Source organism: Polypterus senegalus, chromosome 12 (assembly GCF_016835505.1).
Source record: "Polypterus senegalus isolate Bchr_013 chromosome 12, ASM1683550v1, whole genome shotgun sequence".
Taxonomy (NCBI): domain Eukaryota; kingdom Metazoa; phylum Chordata; class Cladistia; order Polypteriformes; family Polypteridae; genus Polypterus; species Polypterus senegalus.
Window position 1 is genome coordinate 88,897,375 of NC_053165.1, and position 17,978 is coordinate 88,915,352.

At 38.7% G+C, this 17,978-nt stretch overlaps 1 protein-coding gene across 1 annotated transcript in view; it reads right to left on the minus strand.

Moving 5' to 3' along the window:
• The window catches only part of gatm (glycine amidinotransferase (L-arginine:glycine amidinotransferase)), a 30,383-nt gene extending 14,048 nt beyond the window's left edge, over nt 1-16,335 (minus strand). Inside the window, exons 1-4 of the mRNA XM_039772812.1 lie at nt 16,182-16,335; nt 12,162-12,389; nt 5,151-5,346; nt 2,726-2,916 (exon numbers count right to left, since the gene is read on the minus strand). Coding sequence (XP_039628746.1) covers nt 2,726-2,916; nt 5,151-5,346; nt 12,162-12,389; nt 16,182-16,250 — 684 coding nt within the window. The 5' untranslated portion in view covers nt 16,251-16,335. The remainder of the gene's footprint in view (nt 1-2,725; nt 2,917-5,150; nt 5,347-12,161; nt 12,390-16,181) is intronic.
• Between the last annotated feature and the right edge of the window lie 1,643 nt (nt 16,336-17,978).

Here is a 17,978-nt window from a genome sequence, read left to right on the forward strand (position 1 = left end):
GAGCAACATGCCAGTGTGCTTTGCAAATACTGAACTGGTTTGAGTGGACACTGTATTAGGTAGCGTCATATAACACTAAGTGTGCTCAGAAAAGCCTAAATTCTAATGGGACTGGTCTCCACCAGGATTCCAAGTGTTGAAGAGGAAGGCTGGCTCACATAATCTTCAATGTGTTACACAGACAAGCTAGAAGGATTATATCTCTGGAGGAAATGAAAGAGGTTACATAGGATCAGGTTTGTCCATCTCAGCAAATTAGGGCCATGACCCTCACCAGGATAAGCAGAGTGAAAGTAAAGTAAAGTAGTTGTTTATAGATCACTACTCCAGCTTGTTCAACATCATTCTACTGATGCTTATTTAAAATTCAGACCTAGTGGCTGTGGAAGATGTTGAATTTACTATCATGTCCAGGTCTTTCTTACACTTATCGTCAAGTTCTGGTGAAGGGGGGCTACCAGAGACAATTGTACCACCATATTGACAAGGGGGCTGGGAAAAGTCCAGTGTGACACCTTTAGGGCGAATAAAGATCAACACTGAGAAAAGAAAGCAATTGGGCGTCTGTAGGACAAGTACATCCTTCCAAGGTATCCCCAGGAAAGTCATTCTAGGCCTATAGAACCATATTAAACTGCTCAAAAAAATGAAAGGAACACTTTGAAAACACATCAGATCTCAATGGGGAGAAAAAAGTCCTGCTGGCTATCTCTACAGATATGGACTGATATGGTGATGTGTGAGGAATGAAAGGATGGCACATTGTGTGATGGAAATGAGAATGATCAACCTACAGAGGGCTGAATTCAAAGACACCCTGAAAATTAAATTGTGAAAAAATGATGTGGCAGGCAGGCTCGTCCATTTGGCTGAAATTTCATTGCAGCAACTCCAAATCATACTCAGTAGTAAATATGCCGCCCCCTCCACATGCTTGTATGCATGTCTGACAACGTCCTACTGAGACGACGGATGGTGTCCTGGGGGATCTTCTCCCAGATCTGGACCAGGGCATCACTGAGCTCCTGGACAGTCTGAGGTGTAACCTGGCGGCATCGGATGGACCGAAACATAAAGTCCCACCCAGAGTTGTTCTGTTGGATTGAGGTCATGCGAGTGAGCATGGGGGCCAGTCAACGGTATCAATTCCTTCATCCTCAAATACATGCCTGCATACTCTCACCACATGAGGCCAGGCATTGTCGTGCACCAGGACCCACCGCACCAGCACAATGGCTCCAAGAATTTCATCCCAATACCTAATGGCAGTCAAGGTGTCGTCTAGCCTGTAGAGGTCTGTGTGTCCCTCCATGGATATGCCTCCCCAGATATACCATCACTGACCCACCACCAAACCAGTCATGCTGAACAATGTTACAGGCAGCATAATGTTCTCCACGGCTTCTCCAGACCCTTTCACATCTGTCATGTGTGCTCAGGGTGAACCTGCTCTCATCTGTGAAAAGCACAGGGTGCCAGTGTTGGACCTGCCTATTTTGGCATTCAATGGCAAATGCCAATTGAGTTCCAGTGCTGGGCAGTGAGCACAGGGCCCACTAGAGGACATCAGGCCCTCAGGCCACCCTCATGAAGTCTGTTTCTGATTGTTTGGTCAGAGACATCCACGCCAGTGGCCTGCCTGCCTGCTGGAGGTCATTTTGCAGGCTCTGCTAGTGCTCATCCTGTTCCTCCTTGCCCAAAGGAGCAGATATCAGTCAGTCCTGCTGATGGGTTAAGGACCTTCTACGAGGGGCCCTGTCTAGCTCTCCTAAAGTAACTGCCTGTCTCCTGGAATCTCCTCCATGCCCTTCATACTGTGCTGGGACACACAGCAAACCATCTGGCAATGGCACGTATTGATGTGCCTGCCATCCTGGAGAAGTTGGACTACCTGTGCCACCTCTGTAGGGTCCAGGTATCGCCTCATGCTACCAGTAGCGACACTGACTGTAGCAAAATTCAAAACTATTGTGACAAAACAGATGAGGAGGGAAAAAATGTCAGTGGCCTCCCTCCACCTGTTAAACCATTCATTCCTGTTTGGGGGTCATCTCATTGCTGCCCCTCTAGTGCACCAAAGCAGCTGAAACTGATGAACAAGCCCCTCTGCTACTTAACTGACCAAATCAATAGCCCACAAGTTTCACTGACTTGATGCTATACTCTCATTAAAAAGTGTGCCTTTAAATGTTTTTAACAGTATATTTAAGGAGAGAATGAGACCAGAGAATGCTGAGAGGGTTCACGACCTCATGTTCACTAGACAGAAATAATGCCACTAAAGGGATTTCAAGCCTGGAGTCTTTTTTCCCCAAAAGGTGGTATAACTCTTGATCACTACAGTCAGGAGGAAAGTTGGGGTAATGGTGTGCTGGTATGAAGAAGAGACCAGTGTAGTGCCAAGAGAAAGAGAGGGGGGAGTGACAGAAATAGTAGAATGAATGTGTACTTGGTGGTATTTTCGCGGTGGACAAGAGGACAAGCAACCAAATTCAGCAATCAAATTTTAAATGTGTACTTGCAAAGAGGTATCAGGGTTTTGTTTCTGCTCCGTTTTACTTCGTATTCTCCCTGTGTTCAGACCCTCTGTGTTATTTACATTTAAGGAACACACCATTTTGAAACTTTTGATCCACTTGACACTATTCCAGGTGTGAAGAGTCACTAACAGAATGTCCCTTCCTAGTACACCTTATCTATAAGTGTTCAGATCTGTAAATCTCACCTGGTCATAAAGGTCATCTGCCATAGTTGGCTTTGGGGCAGTTGTCCATTTGGCCCCATATTTGAAATACTCCTTAATCAGAGGTCGGTAAGCTCTATATTCAAAGAAGCGAGCTCTCCAAGCCATTGGCGCCTCAATAATTTCATTGCCAACTACAAGTAGAATATCTCGAGGCATGGCTGCATACATTCCTTAAAAAAAATATTTAAAAAAAATCATGGAAAATATTAAAAATACATCCTTGCAAAATCAGTTATTAAATTGATTTGTGTGGCTCATGAAGAAAATGACATCATCAAGAAGACAATTGGACCACAATGCAGTCCAGTACTACTTATCTACAGGTACACCAGGGATCTAAACCTGCCAGAAACACATTCAGAAGAAAAAGTCCTTGCCAAATGGGTCATGCAGCCAGTCCTTTGACGAATATGTAACAGCAGGCTATGAAAGCAGCAGTTTAGCTTAGAGACTACAGTGACAATGATAGCTAGCCAACAGCTGCGCTTACACTGAAATTCAAAAATTTGGATCTGCCCTCATGGAACAGTGAACAGCTGTCAACATACCAGATTACAGTGCAATTTCCAGCTCAATACCATTTGAGAGAAGCTATGGAGCTCAAGAACAGAAGCTTAATTGTGAGATGTTACTGATGCAGAGATCAATTATCGTAATGTTCTTAATTTAGAATGAATCCAGGTGTTGCTTGTGAACATACAGAAGGAAAAGAAAGACAATTAACGTTAATACAAAGGGCTTTAACCACTCCTCATTTTAAAAATTGGTGTATATGTATAATAGTGCATGTGACTTAAGGTCCTACATAAAGCAAAGACTGATTACTTTGAACCATTTTCCAAATAAAAATGTAAAAGTGACTGACTTCTAAAGCACTTCATGACAAGGCTCACTAATGAGGATGTTAGACTTAAATCCTCCCATCACATCCTTAATGTGGTGGTGTCCCTTCTTACTGGTTTCCTATTAATCCATTCTTACACTTGCTTAATGCAATTCAGAGTCACACAAAGAAATGTATACAACACTTTATCCCTTAGGATACTCCACAGTCCTAAATCTTATCTAATCTGCCAAAGAAAACTGGCCTGTAGTGTGCTGTCAACACTCTTCAATCTGCACCGACAGCATAAGAAATATTTACTTGGCTGTTTTTGATTAACCAAAGTGATATTCTCTGAAACTGCACTTTTTTTGGAAAAAGGAAATCCATATCATTGTCTGAAAATTATAACGTGAAGATGCCACAAACAAAATTAAAAATCAAGAGAATGCACAACTGAACAGTTTTCATAAATTAATTACATTTAGAAGCCCTTAATATCACATTTCAACTATACTTGCTTAACTTGGTGCTGACCAGTTATAGTGTTAGTATTAATATTACTACTACTAATAATTATTCTTTACATTTAGAGCATTTTTCTCACTACTAGTACTCATAGCAGTAGTATACTCACATGTATACTATTATATACTAATACAGTGTAGTAATATTGATACATACCATAGCGATATGATTTTGATCCTTTTCTGTTTATTATGTTGGGTTATGATTGAGGTATGATGTTAATCTGTTTCCAGCCCTACAAGCAGGTCCTCCAACTTACAGGGAAAACTTGGGCATTGGTGGTAGGACTGGTACTCCAGCCACTGTAAAAATAAAACCTCACACTGTTCCAGTGTGGGGATGAGGGGTCACCCGCTGCACTCTGGTCCCAATCCAGGTGGTGTGGTGGGTGCAGCAGTGCTCTATCAGCGCATGCTCCCAACCTCCTCCTCCTCAGTTTATGCAATATAATTGCCCCTATTTTGTGTTTTCTTCCATAAAAGTTTTTTGTCATATGTATTTTGGCATCATTTGGTCTTTTACTGGGTGGCACAAATAAGTGACTGTGATTTCACAGACTAGGACTACTTATTACAATAATATATTAGAATTCTACTTTCAAGGCACTCTGACCTGGAATGAAATGGATGACAGCGCAATTTTCATAGACAGTGTTTTGGATTCTTTTACTGACAACAGAAAGGGTGAAATTAATAAAAATAACTCTTCTTTGTAGAATTGTCAGTTCTGGCTGTGTAGGCATTTTTCATGGCTACCAGGCTGAGATGATTCCCTAGAAAACAGGTAGTGCAACTAAGATTTAAGGGACAAAAAGACAGAGAGTTAGAGCATGTGAGGGAGTTTGAACGTGTGAATAACTATGGCCCCACACAGGACTGGCCACCCGCTCTGACTCCCTGAGGCACTGGATTTGGAAAATAATAAATTAAGAAAACAGAAAATACAAAGTGGCGGCCATCCTACTCAAAGATATTGACGTTCTTAGGTCATATTTGACAGGAATGATTCTGTATACAGACTTTAATACAAAACCAAAACTTTTTTGTTACATACCTGTAGACATGAAATCTGGAGTTTTGTATTCAAGTGACCAGTCAATAGGCTCTGGCCTTCTAACCGTAACACCTTCTAAGCGAAGAATATTGCACATTTCCTCAATTTCAGATACTGCCTTCTTCACATGCTCTTCTGGGAATCTCTCTCCACCATGCTTTTGATAAAAAGGCCAATACTTCTCATAGGTGTTAGCCTGGAAAAAAAATAAATCAGATTTAAAATAATATCAAGTCAAGTGGTTTATGTGAGTACATAAGTTAATGTGTTATCTAGAGCAAATTAAAAGTCACTTTACCCTTATGATTGTCATCTTGCGGACCACTTGACTTATACTAGAGTAGCACTGGTAGTCTGTGGACTACACTATGAGAACCACTGCAATGGAGGATTGTTGGAATGAGGTAAAATGGGAAATTCATAGTTTGAAAATGTGGCAGAAACCTTTCAGGAATTGTGTGAGATAAAGTCAGCAAGAACCAAAATTCCCAATAAATCTTTCCAGCACCTTGTTAAATTCTGCCTGAAAAATTTCAGGTTGTGCTGCATTTAAAAAGGGTTCCTGTCTCCTAGACAGGTGTCCCTAAAAAGTGGCTGAATTGAATTGAATGTATAATACACATATGCACTAACAGAACCAACAGAACACAGTAACCCAAAGACTATTATGGTGTGCCTTACACACTAAATAGTGATGGCAGTGCTAATTGTAAATTAATATTCCTTTGAACAAAGATAATGAGCTCTTTGAAAGGTGTTGTAGAAGACGGAGACTGACTTAATAATTTTAAGATACATTCTGTTAATATATTATATTAATAAATTACATTCTATAATCAACTAATCAATAAAAGTGTCTTTTCATGTCAAAATAAAATTCAAAAACATTTGAATTTCCTGAATCATACATATTCTGCCAGACAGCAATACTTTGCAAAAAGCAGCAACAAATTATTAAAATTAAAATATCTGTAACAGCTTGTATTTGTTGTTTTAGTTCTGAAACAATGAGGTGTATTTTCACATGATGTAGCTAAGCTAATTCACAGTAGAATTCTGTGTTTATCACTTGTCTGGATGAAACTTCAAAAGATAATTATGTTTATAAATTATTCTTTACAATCATTAAGGACTGTAGAAGGTTTCCAAGTGTTGATTGATTGAATTGCATAACTTTTATCCAACTTCTCAATTCCCTCCTACATCTCAGAGATGTGGCACAAAAACAATTGACGGATGACCAATTAATTTATTATCAGAAAACCCTCTGGTAGTTCACAGCTTCTAACATGTCAATTACCCTAACCAAGACAAAGAAAATACTTATATATATATATCTGATTACTTCTGTGCGCACTCTTGGCATTCTCTCGATGAGCTTCAACAGGTAGTCACCTGAAATGGTTTTCACTTCACAGGTGTGCCTTCTCAGGGTTATTTAGTGGAATTTCTTGCTTTATCAATGGGGTTGGGACCAGCAGTTGTGTTGTGCAGAAGTCAGGTTAGTTGGACGATTATTTATTTTTCAACAGGACAATGACCCCAAACACACCTCCAGGCTGTGTAAGGGCTATCTGACCAAGAAGGAGAGTGATGGAGTGCTGTAAATGGTCATGAAAATAAAGAAAACACATTGAATAAGGAGGTGTGTCCAAACTTTTGGCCTGTACTGTATATCTATATCTATATATAAATACTTTTTAAAAACCACGCTTATATTAAGTTAAAAAGTGTACTAAAAAGTAAACCTTTGCTAAGATTTTATTGATTGATGAAAAGCGCTCATGCTTTTATTTTATGAGTGATGTATGACAGACTTATTTTTTTACTTTTTAGTACACTTTCTAACTTAATATAAGAGTGGTTTTTAAAAAAGTATTTTTTATATATACTGTATTATTTTCAACTTTTTAGTCTTGGGTTTGTTTTAGTATAATTTTGTAATCAATATTTTAACACTTCTTTTAATATTTCTATCCGTTACTAGCATCATCTATTGGTGAAATCTTGAACTATTCCTCATATGAAAATTTCATTTCTTAATATGGATTAATTGATCAGTTAGTGAAACGGATTATTGATTCATGTATTATCATAGGAAGAGAGTAAGTGTGCAAGATTTCAAGTCATTTGGAGAATAGCAAGTGGGTTAAATATCGATTACAAAATTTGCACCTGACAACAAACAGGTGAAGTTAAAAGAAGCGTAGTGGTAATAATGAAATAAAAAGTATAGGTAGCATTCGCCATACAGTATTAGGATTCTATTTTAAAAGTTGCCAGCTAAGATACCTTAGCCTCGTGTTTTGTACGGATGTCCTCCAACATTCCAGAGACCCACTGCCAAGTTGATAGTGATCTCCAAACAACTTAATGGGCCTGGACTGACATTTGCCCTGAAATATAATAGCATCTCATTGAGGAATGGTTGCAGCCTCATATCCAAAACTGGCTATTTATAATACTCAGGTTAAGAATAATGGATCTGTTTTGCAATGACAGGATAATAAACACTATACAACTTACATTGAGACTTACTGCTTTCCAAGTTTATTGGAGGAAACATTGGCTGACTGAAAGGAAATGCTTTTTGAACAATGGCATTAACTAAAGCATGCATGGATGGACAAATAAATCCATCCATCCATTATCCAACCCACTATATCCTAACACAGGGTCACAGGGGTCCGCTGGAGCCAATCCCAGCCAACACAGGGCGCAAGGCAGGAACAAACCCCGGGCAGGGCGCCAGCCCACTGCAGGACACACATACACACCAAGCACACACTAGGAAAAATTTAGGATCTCCAATGAACCTAACCTGCATGTCTTTGGACTGTGGGAGGAAACCCACACGGCAAATACTGTAAATCAACATTTTTAAATGTTATTCTTCAATTACAGTGGTGTGAAAAACTATTTGCCCCCTTCCTGATTTCTTATTCTTTTGCATGTTTGTCACACAAAATGTTTCTGATCATCAAACACATTTAACCATTAGTCAAATATAACACAAGTAAACACAAAATGCAGTTTTTAAATGATGGTTTTTATTATTTAGGGAGAAAAAAATCCAAACCTACATGGCCCTGTGTGAAAAAGTAATTGCCCCTTGTTAAAAATAACCTAACTGTGGTGTATCACACCTGAGTTCAATTTCCGTAGCCACCCCCAGGCCTGATTACTGCCACACCTGTTTCAATCAAGAAATCACTTAAATAGGAGCTGCCTGACACAGAGAAGTAGACCAAAAGCACCTCAAAAGCTAGACATCATGCCAAGATCCAAAGAAATTCAGGAACAAATGAGAACAGAAGTAATTGAGATCTATCAGTCTGGTAAAGGTTATAAAGCCATTTCTAAAGCTTTGGGACTCCAGCGAACCACAGTGAGAGCCATTATCCACAAATGGCAAAAACATGGAACAGTGGTGAACCTTCCCAGGAGTGGCCGGCCGACCAAAATTACCCCAAGAGCGCAGAGACGACTCATCCGAGAGGTCACAAAGACCCCAGGACAACGTCTAAAGAACTGCAGGCCTCACTTGCCTCCATTAAGGTCAGTGTTCACGACTCCACCATAAGAAAGAGACTGGGCAAAATGGCCTGCATGGCAGATTTCCAAGACGCAAACCACTGTTAAGCAAAAGAACATTAGGGCTCGTCTCAATTTTGCTAAGAAACATCTCAATGATTGCCAAGACTTTTGGGAAAATACCTTGTGGACTGATGAGACAAAAGTTGAATTTTTGGAAGGCAAATGTCCTGTTACATCTGGCGTAAAAGGAACACAGCATTTCAGAAAAAGAACATCATACCAACAGTAAAATATGGTGGTGGTAGTGTGATGGTCTGGGGTTGTTTTGCTGCTTCAGGACCTGGAAGGCTTGCTGTGATAGATGGAACCATGAATTCTACTGTCTACCAAAAATCCTGAAGGAGAATGTCCAGCCATCTGTTCGTCAACTCAAGCTGAAGCGATCTTGGGTGCTGCAACAGGACAATGACCCAAAACACACCAGCAAATCCACCTCTGAATGGCTGAAGAAAACAAAATGAAGACTTTGGAGTGGCCTAGTCAAAGTCCTGACCTGAATCCAATTGAGATGCTATGGCATGACCTTAAAAAGGCGGTTCATGCTAGAAAACCCTCAAATAAAGCTGAATTACAACAATTCTGCAAAGATGAGTGGGCCAAAATTCCTCCAGAGCGCTGTAAGAGACTCATTGCAAGTTATCGCAAACGCTTGATTGCAGTTATTGCTGCTAAGGGTGGCCCAACCAGTTATTAGGTTCAGCGGGCAATTACTTTTTCACACAGGGCCATGTAGGTTTGGATTTTTTCTCCCTAAATAATAAAACCATCATTTAAAACTGCATTTTGTGTTTACTTGTGTTATATTTGACTAATGGTTAAATGTGTTTGATGATCAGAAACATTTTGTGTGACAAACATGCAAAAGAATAAGAAATCAGGAAGGGGGCAAATAGTATTTCACACCACTGTATGCACCATGTGGTGGTGCTGTGCTTGCTGCTGCTGTTTTACAATCCAAAGAACCTGGCATAATCATGGCTTATGTGGTGTTTGAACATTGTCTCGTTGAGTTTTTCAATTTTCTCTAACATCCTAAATACATGTATGTTAGGTAAAATATCATAATTAAACCAATAAAGTATGAATATGCTCTTTGAAGTGATGGCCCACGATCCAGAGTTCACAACTGCCACGTGCCAAATACTGTCTGGATACCCACATGTAATAAAGAAAATGGTTTCAAGGAAATAGATGCTTTTATACTCTGTTGCAGTCATTGCAGCTAAAGTTGACAAACAAAAATTGTGACGGGGTAAATAAATACACTTTCACAAAAGGCAAGTTGGTGCTGAATAAATTTGTTCATTCAAATAAATGACACAAGTGAAAAATGTGTTATTTGTTCACTCAGGTGCTTTTTTATCCAATAGATTGAAAACCTGAAAGCATTTAGGGTCACAACTCTGCAAAAACAGATTAACGAGGAAAGGAGTAAATAGGCCTACTTTTTTCATATCACTGTAATAGCAAATGACAAATAAGAGATTCAGTAAATGGACCCCTGCTGGTTTGTGGTACCTGGCATCTGCCTGTTGTTACAGCTGTTCAGTAACTCTAGTGACACCAATGTGGTTATAGAGGTGTACACATCAGAGCTGCCTGCAGTAACACAAACCTTAGTGCTGTTCACATGTTAATACTTGGCAGAACTCTATTTTTATAATACTTAGAAGTACTGCAACACTACAGTTGGGATGACTTTGGTTACAGCAAGTTCTATTTACTGTATATCATAAATTCAGCTCCATGCTCAAATGCTAACATCACAGTTCATGATCTAAAAAATATTACTTGGCTTTCTTTCCTTTGCAAACTATTTCTGGATATGACCAACAGACAGGGCTTTGGTTAAATAGGTAGAAGGGGGAACGCATCCGAGATACTAAAAGCTGGAGAGGCTGATGCACCTTTTGGTTGCTTTTAAAAAGTTGCTAGGCACCGATTTTCTGTCTGCATCAAGTTGAATGGTCACCCTTGTCTCATGCTTCACGTTTTTGTAATGCTTTGTCCGGAACCTCAGGCATCAGCCTATACTAGTGTTGTTAATACACTTACAATTAAAAAGAAAAAAAAATGTTTTTCCGTATTTACTCTTTTCTAAAGCACTACACGTTATAGTAACATAACATTATCAAACCTGCTTAATCTAACTGAGGGTTAACCTGTGACCTTTTGCTTTACAGTCCAAAGTCCTAAACTCTGACACTACATCTTTGCCAGTAGGCCTTAAAGCATTTAGAACTCTGTTCAATTTTAACACATTGCCACTTCCTTTAGACTTTAAGGAACCAAATGGATTTGTTTGCACCACAGATAACCCTTGACCTGTTTGTCTTCAACATGTTTTTTGGCCTTTGTCCGCTATCCTTCCATCTCGTCAGGCTATTTTCTTAGTCTAGATACCTTTAAATTTATAAATATTATTCTTAGTTGGATTAGCAGCCCAAAATTCCAAACCAAGAACAGTCTCGGTGGAGTTTCAACATGTCCCTTTGTCTGCATGGGCTTTCCTCTGTGCAGACTAGTATTCCTCCAATATCCCACTTGTGTGAATGTTACATTAATTACAACTCCAAACAGACCCAGTATGAGTGAGTGTGGGTGCGAGTATGTATATCCTGTTGGTTATTGCCTTGAATCCCATGCCGCTGGGATAGGCCCCTATGAACCCAGGCTGAATAAAACAGGAGTAACTGCTTTGCAAATGCCTTTGTGGTAGAACTCACTATTAAAGGTAACATTGATGTAAATTAGTGTGTAATAGTATTTAATTTAATTCAATTTCTGCTATTTTTATATGTTGCCCTTCACGGTATGTTGCCAGTTAGTCTTAGCCATTTCCTGATTTTTCCTGGGGTGTTTGCTATTTTCAAGCATTGGCTCTGACGAAACACTAGGCTGATGTCACTCTGTTTGTCTCATTTTAAAAAACGTCATTTCATTAACTTGAGCCAATTTTGATGGAACTAGATTTTGACACATAGCTCTAATTTGGCCCTGCCATTCCAAAAGTGGTGTGGCTAACCATCCCATTTAATGTACTTCAGGCCAAAATATCACATATTCTGCCCCTACTGCTGCCTCAAAATGTGACCCTCAATTGTCACTTAAACTACCTGGACTTAGATTTAAAGATAAAATGCTTCTTCTGTAGACTGTGATGCTCTCTTAATTATTTTTGTAGGCCGTATGAAGTAACGGTTAAGGCTCCGGATTTCAAACACTGAAACTGTGGGTTCAGATACTGCTACTTACACTGTGTGACCATGAGCAAGTCACTTCACTTGCCTGTGCTTCAATTGAAAAAAAGTGAAATGTAACCGATTGTATCCCAAATGCTGCAAGTCTTCTTCGATAAAGGTGTCACCCAAATAATAAGTAATAATAATTTACAGAGAATTTCAAGTGGCCTACCTTAACCTCCACTGTAAATGGGGGAACACGGGCATTCTCTGCTCTTCCAACGATAACTTCTTCTAATGGGTCCCATTCATTGTAAGAGCAGACAGGGCAATCAGCAGGCACAGGGTCAGCAGTCTTGGGTACACTATCCTCCTCCACGATATTTGGTTGGATTGTTGCTGCAGAGGTCTGGGTGCTTTGGAAGGCTCTTTGCACCCATTTTCCAATGCTTCTGCCAAGCTGACAGAATTAAAAAAAAAAATAATAATAATTTTGTGTTAAATTCTGTTCCACTCATTGTATGAATAGACAAGCAGACAATTTAAAAATTATTTTGTACAAAATGTTATAAACCTGAGAGGCACGGTGGCACAGTGGGTAGCACTGCCGCCTCGCAGTAAGAAGACCCGGATTCGCTTCCCAGGTCCTCTCTGCGTGGAGTTTGCATGTTCTCCCCGTGTCTGCATGGGTTTCCTCCCACAGTCCAAAGACATGCAGGTTAGGTGCATTGGTGATCCTAAATTGTCCCTAGTGTGTGCTTGGTGTGTGGGTGTGTGTGTGTGTGTGTGTCTGTGAGTGCCCTGCGGGGGCTAGCACCCTGCCCGGGGTTTGTTTCCTGTGTTGCACCCTGTGTTAGCTGGGATTGGCTCCAGCAGACCCCCGTTACCCTGTAGTTAGGATATAGTGGGTTGGATAATGGATGGATGGATGTTATAAACCCACATATTAAGTATTAATTGTTGATTTTATTTTTATTTTGAATTTCATCAGCAACCAGAAAACAAAATTCAGCCATCCATTAAATAATTAAGCTTCATTAAATTTAGGGTCACAGGAGGGTGCTGCCGATTATTACTCATAAGGCTGGAAGCAACCATGTATGGAGTGCACACTTCCCCTTTTAGATATAGGCATGATGAGCAAACTCTAGGACAGCAGCTCTAACCAGTGTGTTGCTAAACTGCTTAAACGTCTGGAGCTGTAAACTGTACAAAGTATAATGTATTTAATGCCTGTAATAGTAACAAGAGCCTTTTCTGACATGCAGAGAGGCATGATGGGATGTCTGTAGTTGTCCTGATTATGTTTCACGCTTATGAATGGGTTGTTCACAGCAGAGTTCAAATGGATCAACTGCTACAAGCAGCTGTTTGCTAAAATGAGTTGTGACTGATCACACAGCTGTACATGATGCCAAGATTCTACCACAGCCACATTCTGCAAGTGTTGCTTATTTTAACTGAGTTAGCCAGTAAATTAATAGTGGCTGAATATCACAGATAAATTAAACATTTGAATTTTACACTTTTGTAGAAAACAAATTTTGCTTTCTTTTAATTAGAAAGATATATTCATTAAAACAATTAGCTTTTTTTCTTATAAGCTTTTATAGTTGCAATAATAAAGAAATCAGCAGATGCATTAAGTTACCTATCAGTATGGGGGTGGCAGCTGGCCTTAGGTGTTGCACTATAAATCATGAAGCTGTCCATTCAAGTATTAAATCAAATCATCAAATCAAAATTTATTTATAGAGCACAATTTTAAAACACCATAAGTGTAAACCAATGGTGCTGTACAATAAAATAGAAACAAATAATAAATGAGTAAACAAAGGACAAAAATTACATAAATACTAAAACAAATAAGTTAAAGCAATATCTTTGAAATGTATAAAATATTTAAAATAGAAAGGTTATTTAAAAAAAGTATAATATAGAATTAAGAACAATAAAATATACACCAATCCACTTCCAAACCCACTTAGAGATGCTGATGCCTGTAGACTGATCGTCTGTCCACTGGAGCTCATACTCACTTATACATACACACTCAGTTAACCAAATATGCCCTTTTTGTGATTTGGAAGAAAACCAGAGTATTTGTGAGACCAGGTTAGGATACTGAATCCTACCTTATACTGTGTGCAAGTTAGGAATCAATCAGGGGAGAGCTGCAAGGTCATTGAAAGGCACAATTATTCCCACATCCACAGTCACTCATGTAGGGCCATTTTAGAATCACCAGATAACCCCATTTGCACAACCTTTGGATGTCGCAGGAAAACCCACAAAGACACAGGAAGAACATGTGGCTTCACACAAACTATTAGTGAGCTAGAATTTGAACCAGATGCTGCACTACCACAATAAAGTACAGACAAATTAACCAAATCCAGTTCAGGTTAGCAATGAAAATACACCCATCAAATCCTGAACTGGATTAAGAGAGATGAATAGATGAACTCCCCAACAAAATGACAAGAAAAATGTAACTGTTGTGATCATTTTCAAAACAAACTTAAGAAACTAACATTTTCATCATAGAACACATTATAAAATTTCCAAACGGCACTTAAGAAAAGTGATTTTCTTAATTACCCATTTAGTAGTTTCTCATATTCTTATATTCCAATATAAGAAAACGTGGCTGCTTAAGCATATTCCAACAGCTTGTCTGCCATATTCACGCATACACCCACACTTGCATTCCGACGTACGAGCTGCCAAATCACCCAATCTCCATACCTTGGGATGTGGGAGAAAATTCAGAGTGCCATTATTTTTAAGTCAGCTGTACTATCCGGAAAAAATGCTTCCCTAATATTTACTTTACGCATCCTTATACCAAAAATGCTCGACTTAATTTTGAAAAATCTAACCTTAATTCATATTTCTCCCAACAGAAAATTGAAAGAAACGAACCCATGCCGAGTAAGCAACATTGTTACTGATTAAAAAGATCAATCTCGGCATTAAAACATAATTCATGCTAATCGCAATGAAGCAGGCCAAATCGGACTCGCATGCCGATAACGGTGTTGGAGTTACATTCGTTAAAGGCGCAGTTTAACTTCTCAAAGGAAATTTCTTCATATCAATGTAACGTTGCATAGCTGATTTCACAAGTTATGCTCACAAACCTAAGAATGATGTAGTTTAACTCGAAACCATTTATGCGCAGAAAAGCTTTTGACGCTATTGGTTTTAAAGCATTAGGATTTGTTCAAAGTTTGAATTGTATCTTCAAACATCTTGGTTATAATTGTGCCCACTATTTTAATTATATTGTATATGATAGGTAATTATCACCAAGAATGAAATTATTATATATAATGGATTAAAACATACCTCATAAAATACAAGCTGATCTTTATTTTAACATTTTCAAACCCGAATAATAAATTAAACCATTTTATAGATCTTGTTTATGATCACTTTAAGGAGTTTGAATCGAATTAATTGGTGAACACGACACTTGTTCACATTTGTAACACAGGAGAGAGTGCATAAATAATGGTGTTTCACAAGACCCAGTTGCTGTCATTCGTAATGTCTGAACCTCATCCGATAACCGAGGTTTAAACACTGAAAGATGGATTTTTAAAGAGATAAATCACAAAGGTCAGGGGATTCTTAAAGCGCATTGAAATGAAAGTGGGAAAGCATAATGTAGTTTGCTGTGAAAAAAATAATTTAAAAAACAGTACATGTATTTAAGTAGTAATATAGAAGTATTTAACTTGCATCAAACTCACAAATATAATGTAAAGGTCACTTGTATTGTCCTTAAACTTTCTTGTTTTCTCCACAATTGTTCCTGTTCGGGGTTCTATTCTGCTTTTTCCCCAAAAGAGATATATTTCATAAAAAATATTTCTATACACACATACATACGGGGTGGGCAAAAGTAGGTTTACAGCTGTTCTTATGGAAAACACATGCAGTTTATGATTATTACAAAATCTTTATTAACTCAAAAGAATGTCACAGTGAAATTAGGTACAATCTCCTATGTGCTGAAATTGCCGGCTTCGCGAACTCACAACTGTAAACCTATTTTTACCCATCCCCATATAACACACACACGTTCGCTGAAAATTACGCACTTATATCAAAGTACATTATTTCTCCAGGATAGCAATGTACAAATTTAAATTTGGCTTAAAGTTGAAGATTGTCCTGGGGTTCTCCTATTTAAAAAAAAAAAAAGTGTACCAATGGATGTATATATATTTTTTTTGTTACCAACCATGGCTCCGATAAAATGAGCAGCCTCAGCTCCGCGGCTACCTCCTCTCAAGCAGCGCACTCTCAGCATCGTCCTCGACGTGGATGTTTGCAGGAATGTTGTCACACTATCAAGCTCTCACAGTGGGAGCCTCTGCGAAGAAAGAAGTTTGAAAACCGAATTTGAGTTAGCGCTGCTCTTTATAGGCCTACCCGCCCTTTAGTCATTGGCTGCTATAAACAGTTTGGGCTACGTGACGTTCTTAAAAGCGGCTAGGAAGGAGATCACACTTGGCTATCGACAGCACATTCTTGAACTGAAGTCACACCCTGGTGCAGATAATAGTAAAGGGGGCAGCTTTGCTTTCATGGAAAACACCTGTCTGAGCCAAACAATTTCTTATACGTACAGTAAGTAGTGTAATACGTGCTACTATGAAACCAGGAGAGGTGGGGGGAGACCTAACTAATAAAGGACATTGTATGTGAAAAGTGCATTCTGTATGCATGCAGTAATGAGAAATCCTAACATCAAATGCACATCTGACTACCGAGTGTATGCACTGTAGCATATTGTATTTGTACAGACGAGAAGTATACATACACACTATAAACACACACTTTCATTTGCACATTACTTGAACACCTCCTTTATAATTGTACTATTCTGCAACTGTTTATAATGTATGTTGTTTAACTTATGTTATCGATATTATTTGTATGAGAAGTTGTGTTCTGTTATAAACACCTCCAGAGCTACCAAGTTAAATTTTTGCCCATTAAGTAATCATCAAATAAAAGTGATTTTGATACAACAGCCACCAAATGCTTTGAAATTCCAATATAAAAACTTAATGGGCAACACCAACTACAGCCACTGGGCCTTTAATGAATACATTAACATGTAATTTACACATCTAATTGTTGCTACATGTATTGTATATTTGCATTTATACAGTATATTAGAAGGTGGTGTAATGCATGGTGCATTGTGTGGTAGTCTAATTGCAATGTTACTGGGATTGAATCACGTTTTTCATGACCTACAGAGGAACTGAATGTTTGAGACAGACTATAGTAGTATCACATACTGTGGAAGCAGGAGCTTTACCACATACAGTTATTAAAAAGCAAGTTTGTCCTTATTTGCCATTAGAATGGATCGAGTTAGTCAAGACACAGACTGAAAATAGTATTCAAAGTGGCACACAAGCATGTTCTCGGATACTGATTTTGTAACGTAAATGGTGTTTCAAAAAGATTCAGAGGCAGAGGAAGATTTGTTTGGGGATGCGTGGTGATGGCAGCAACAGGAAGCAAATTCATGGCAGCTGTTTTTCTTTTCTTTTTTTAAATATACATAAGCCTTCTCTTCATTAATTATGTATGTAACAACTTGCAAACAATTTCTGTATATAATTAGTCAGATAAAGAATTCTGTCAAAAGTGAAACTTCACTACAAAAATCATATAGTACATGCAGTTCCACAAAACTACCCTTATTTATTTTAAACAGCATACAAAATTTCATATCGGTTTGCTACAGGACTGAACGTTTCTCCCCAAGAACAGACAACAGGCACAATAGTTACCTCATAGATGTTTTTATTGGATTAAAAACATGGCTGCATTGCAATGTAAGAGCATTCCTCCCTGCATTTCTTCCCACATCCCAAGACATGCAGATTAGGTGATTCAGTGACTCTAAATCTGACCCCAAATGAGTGAGTGAGTGAGGAGTGAGTGAGTGAGTGTGAGAATATGGGAGTGGGGGTTTAAGTGGATACTGCAGTTGACAGCATCCCTGTCTAGAGCTGGT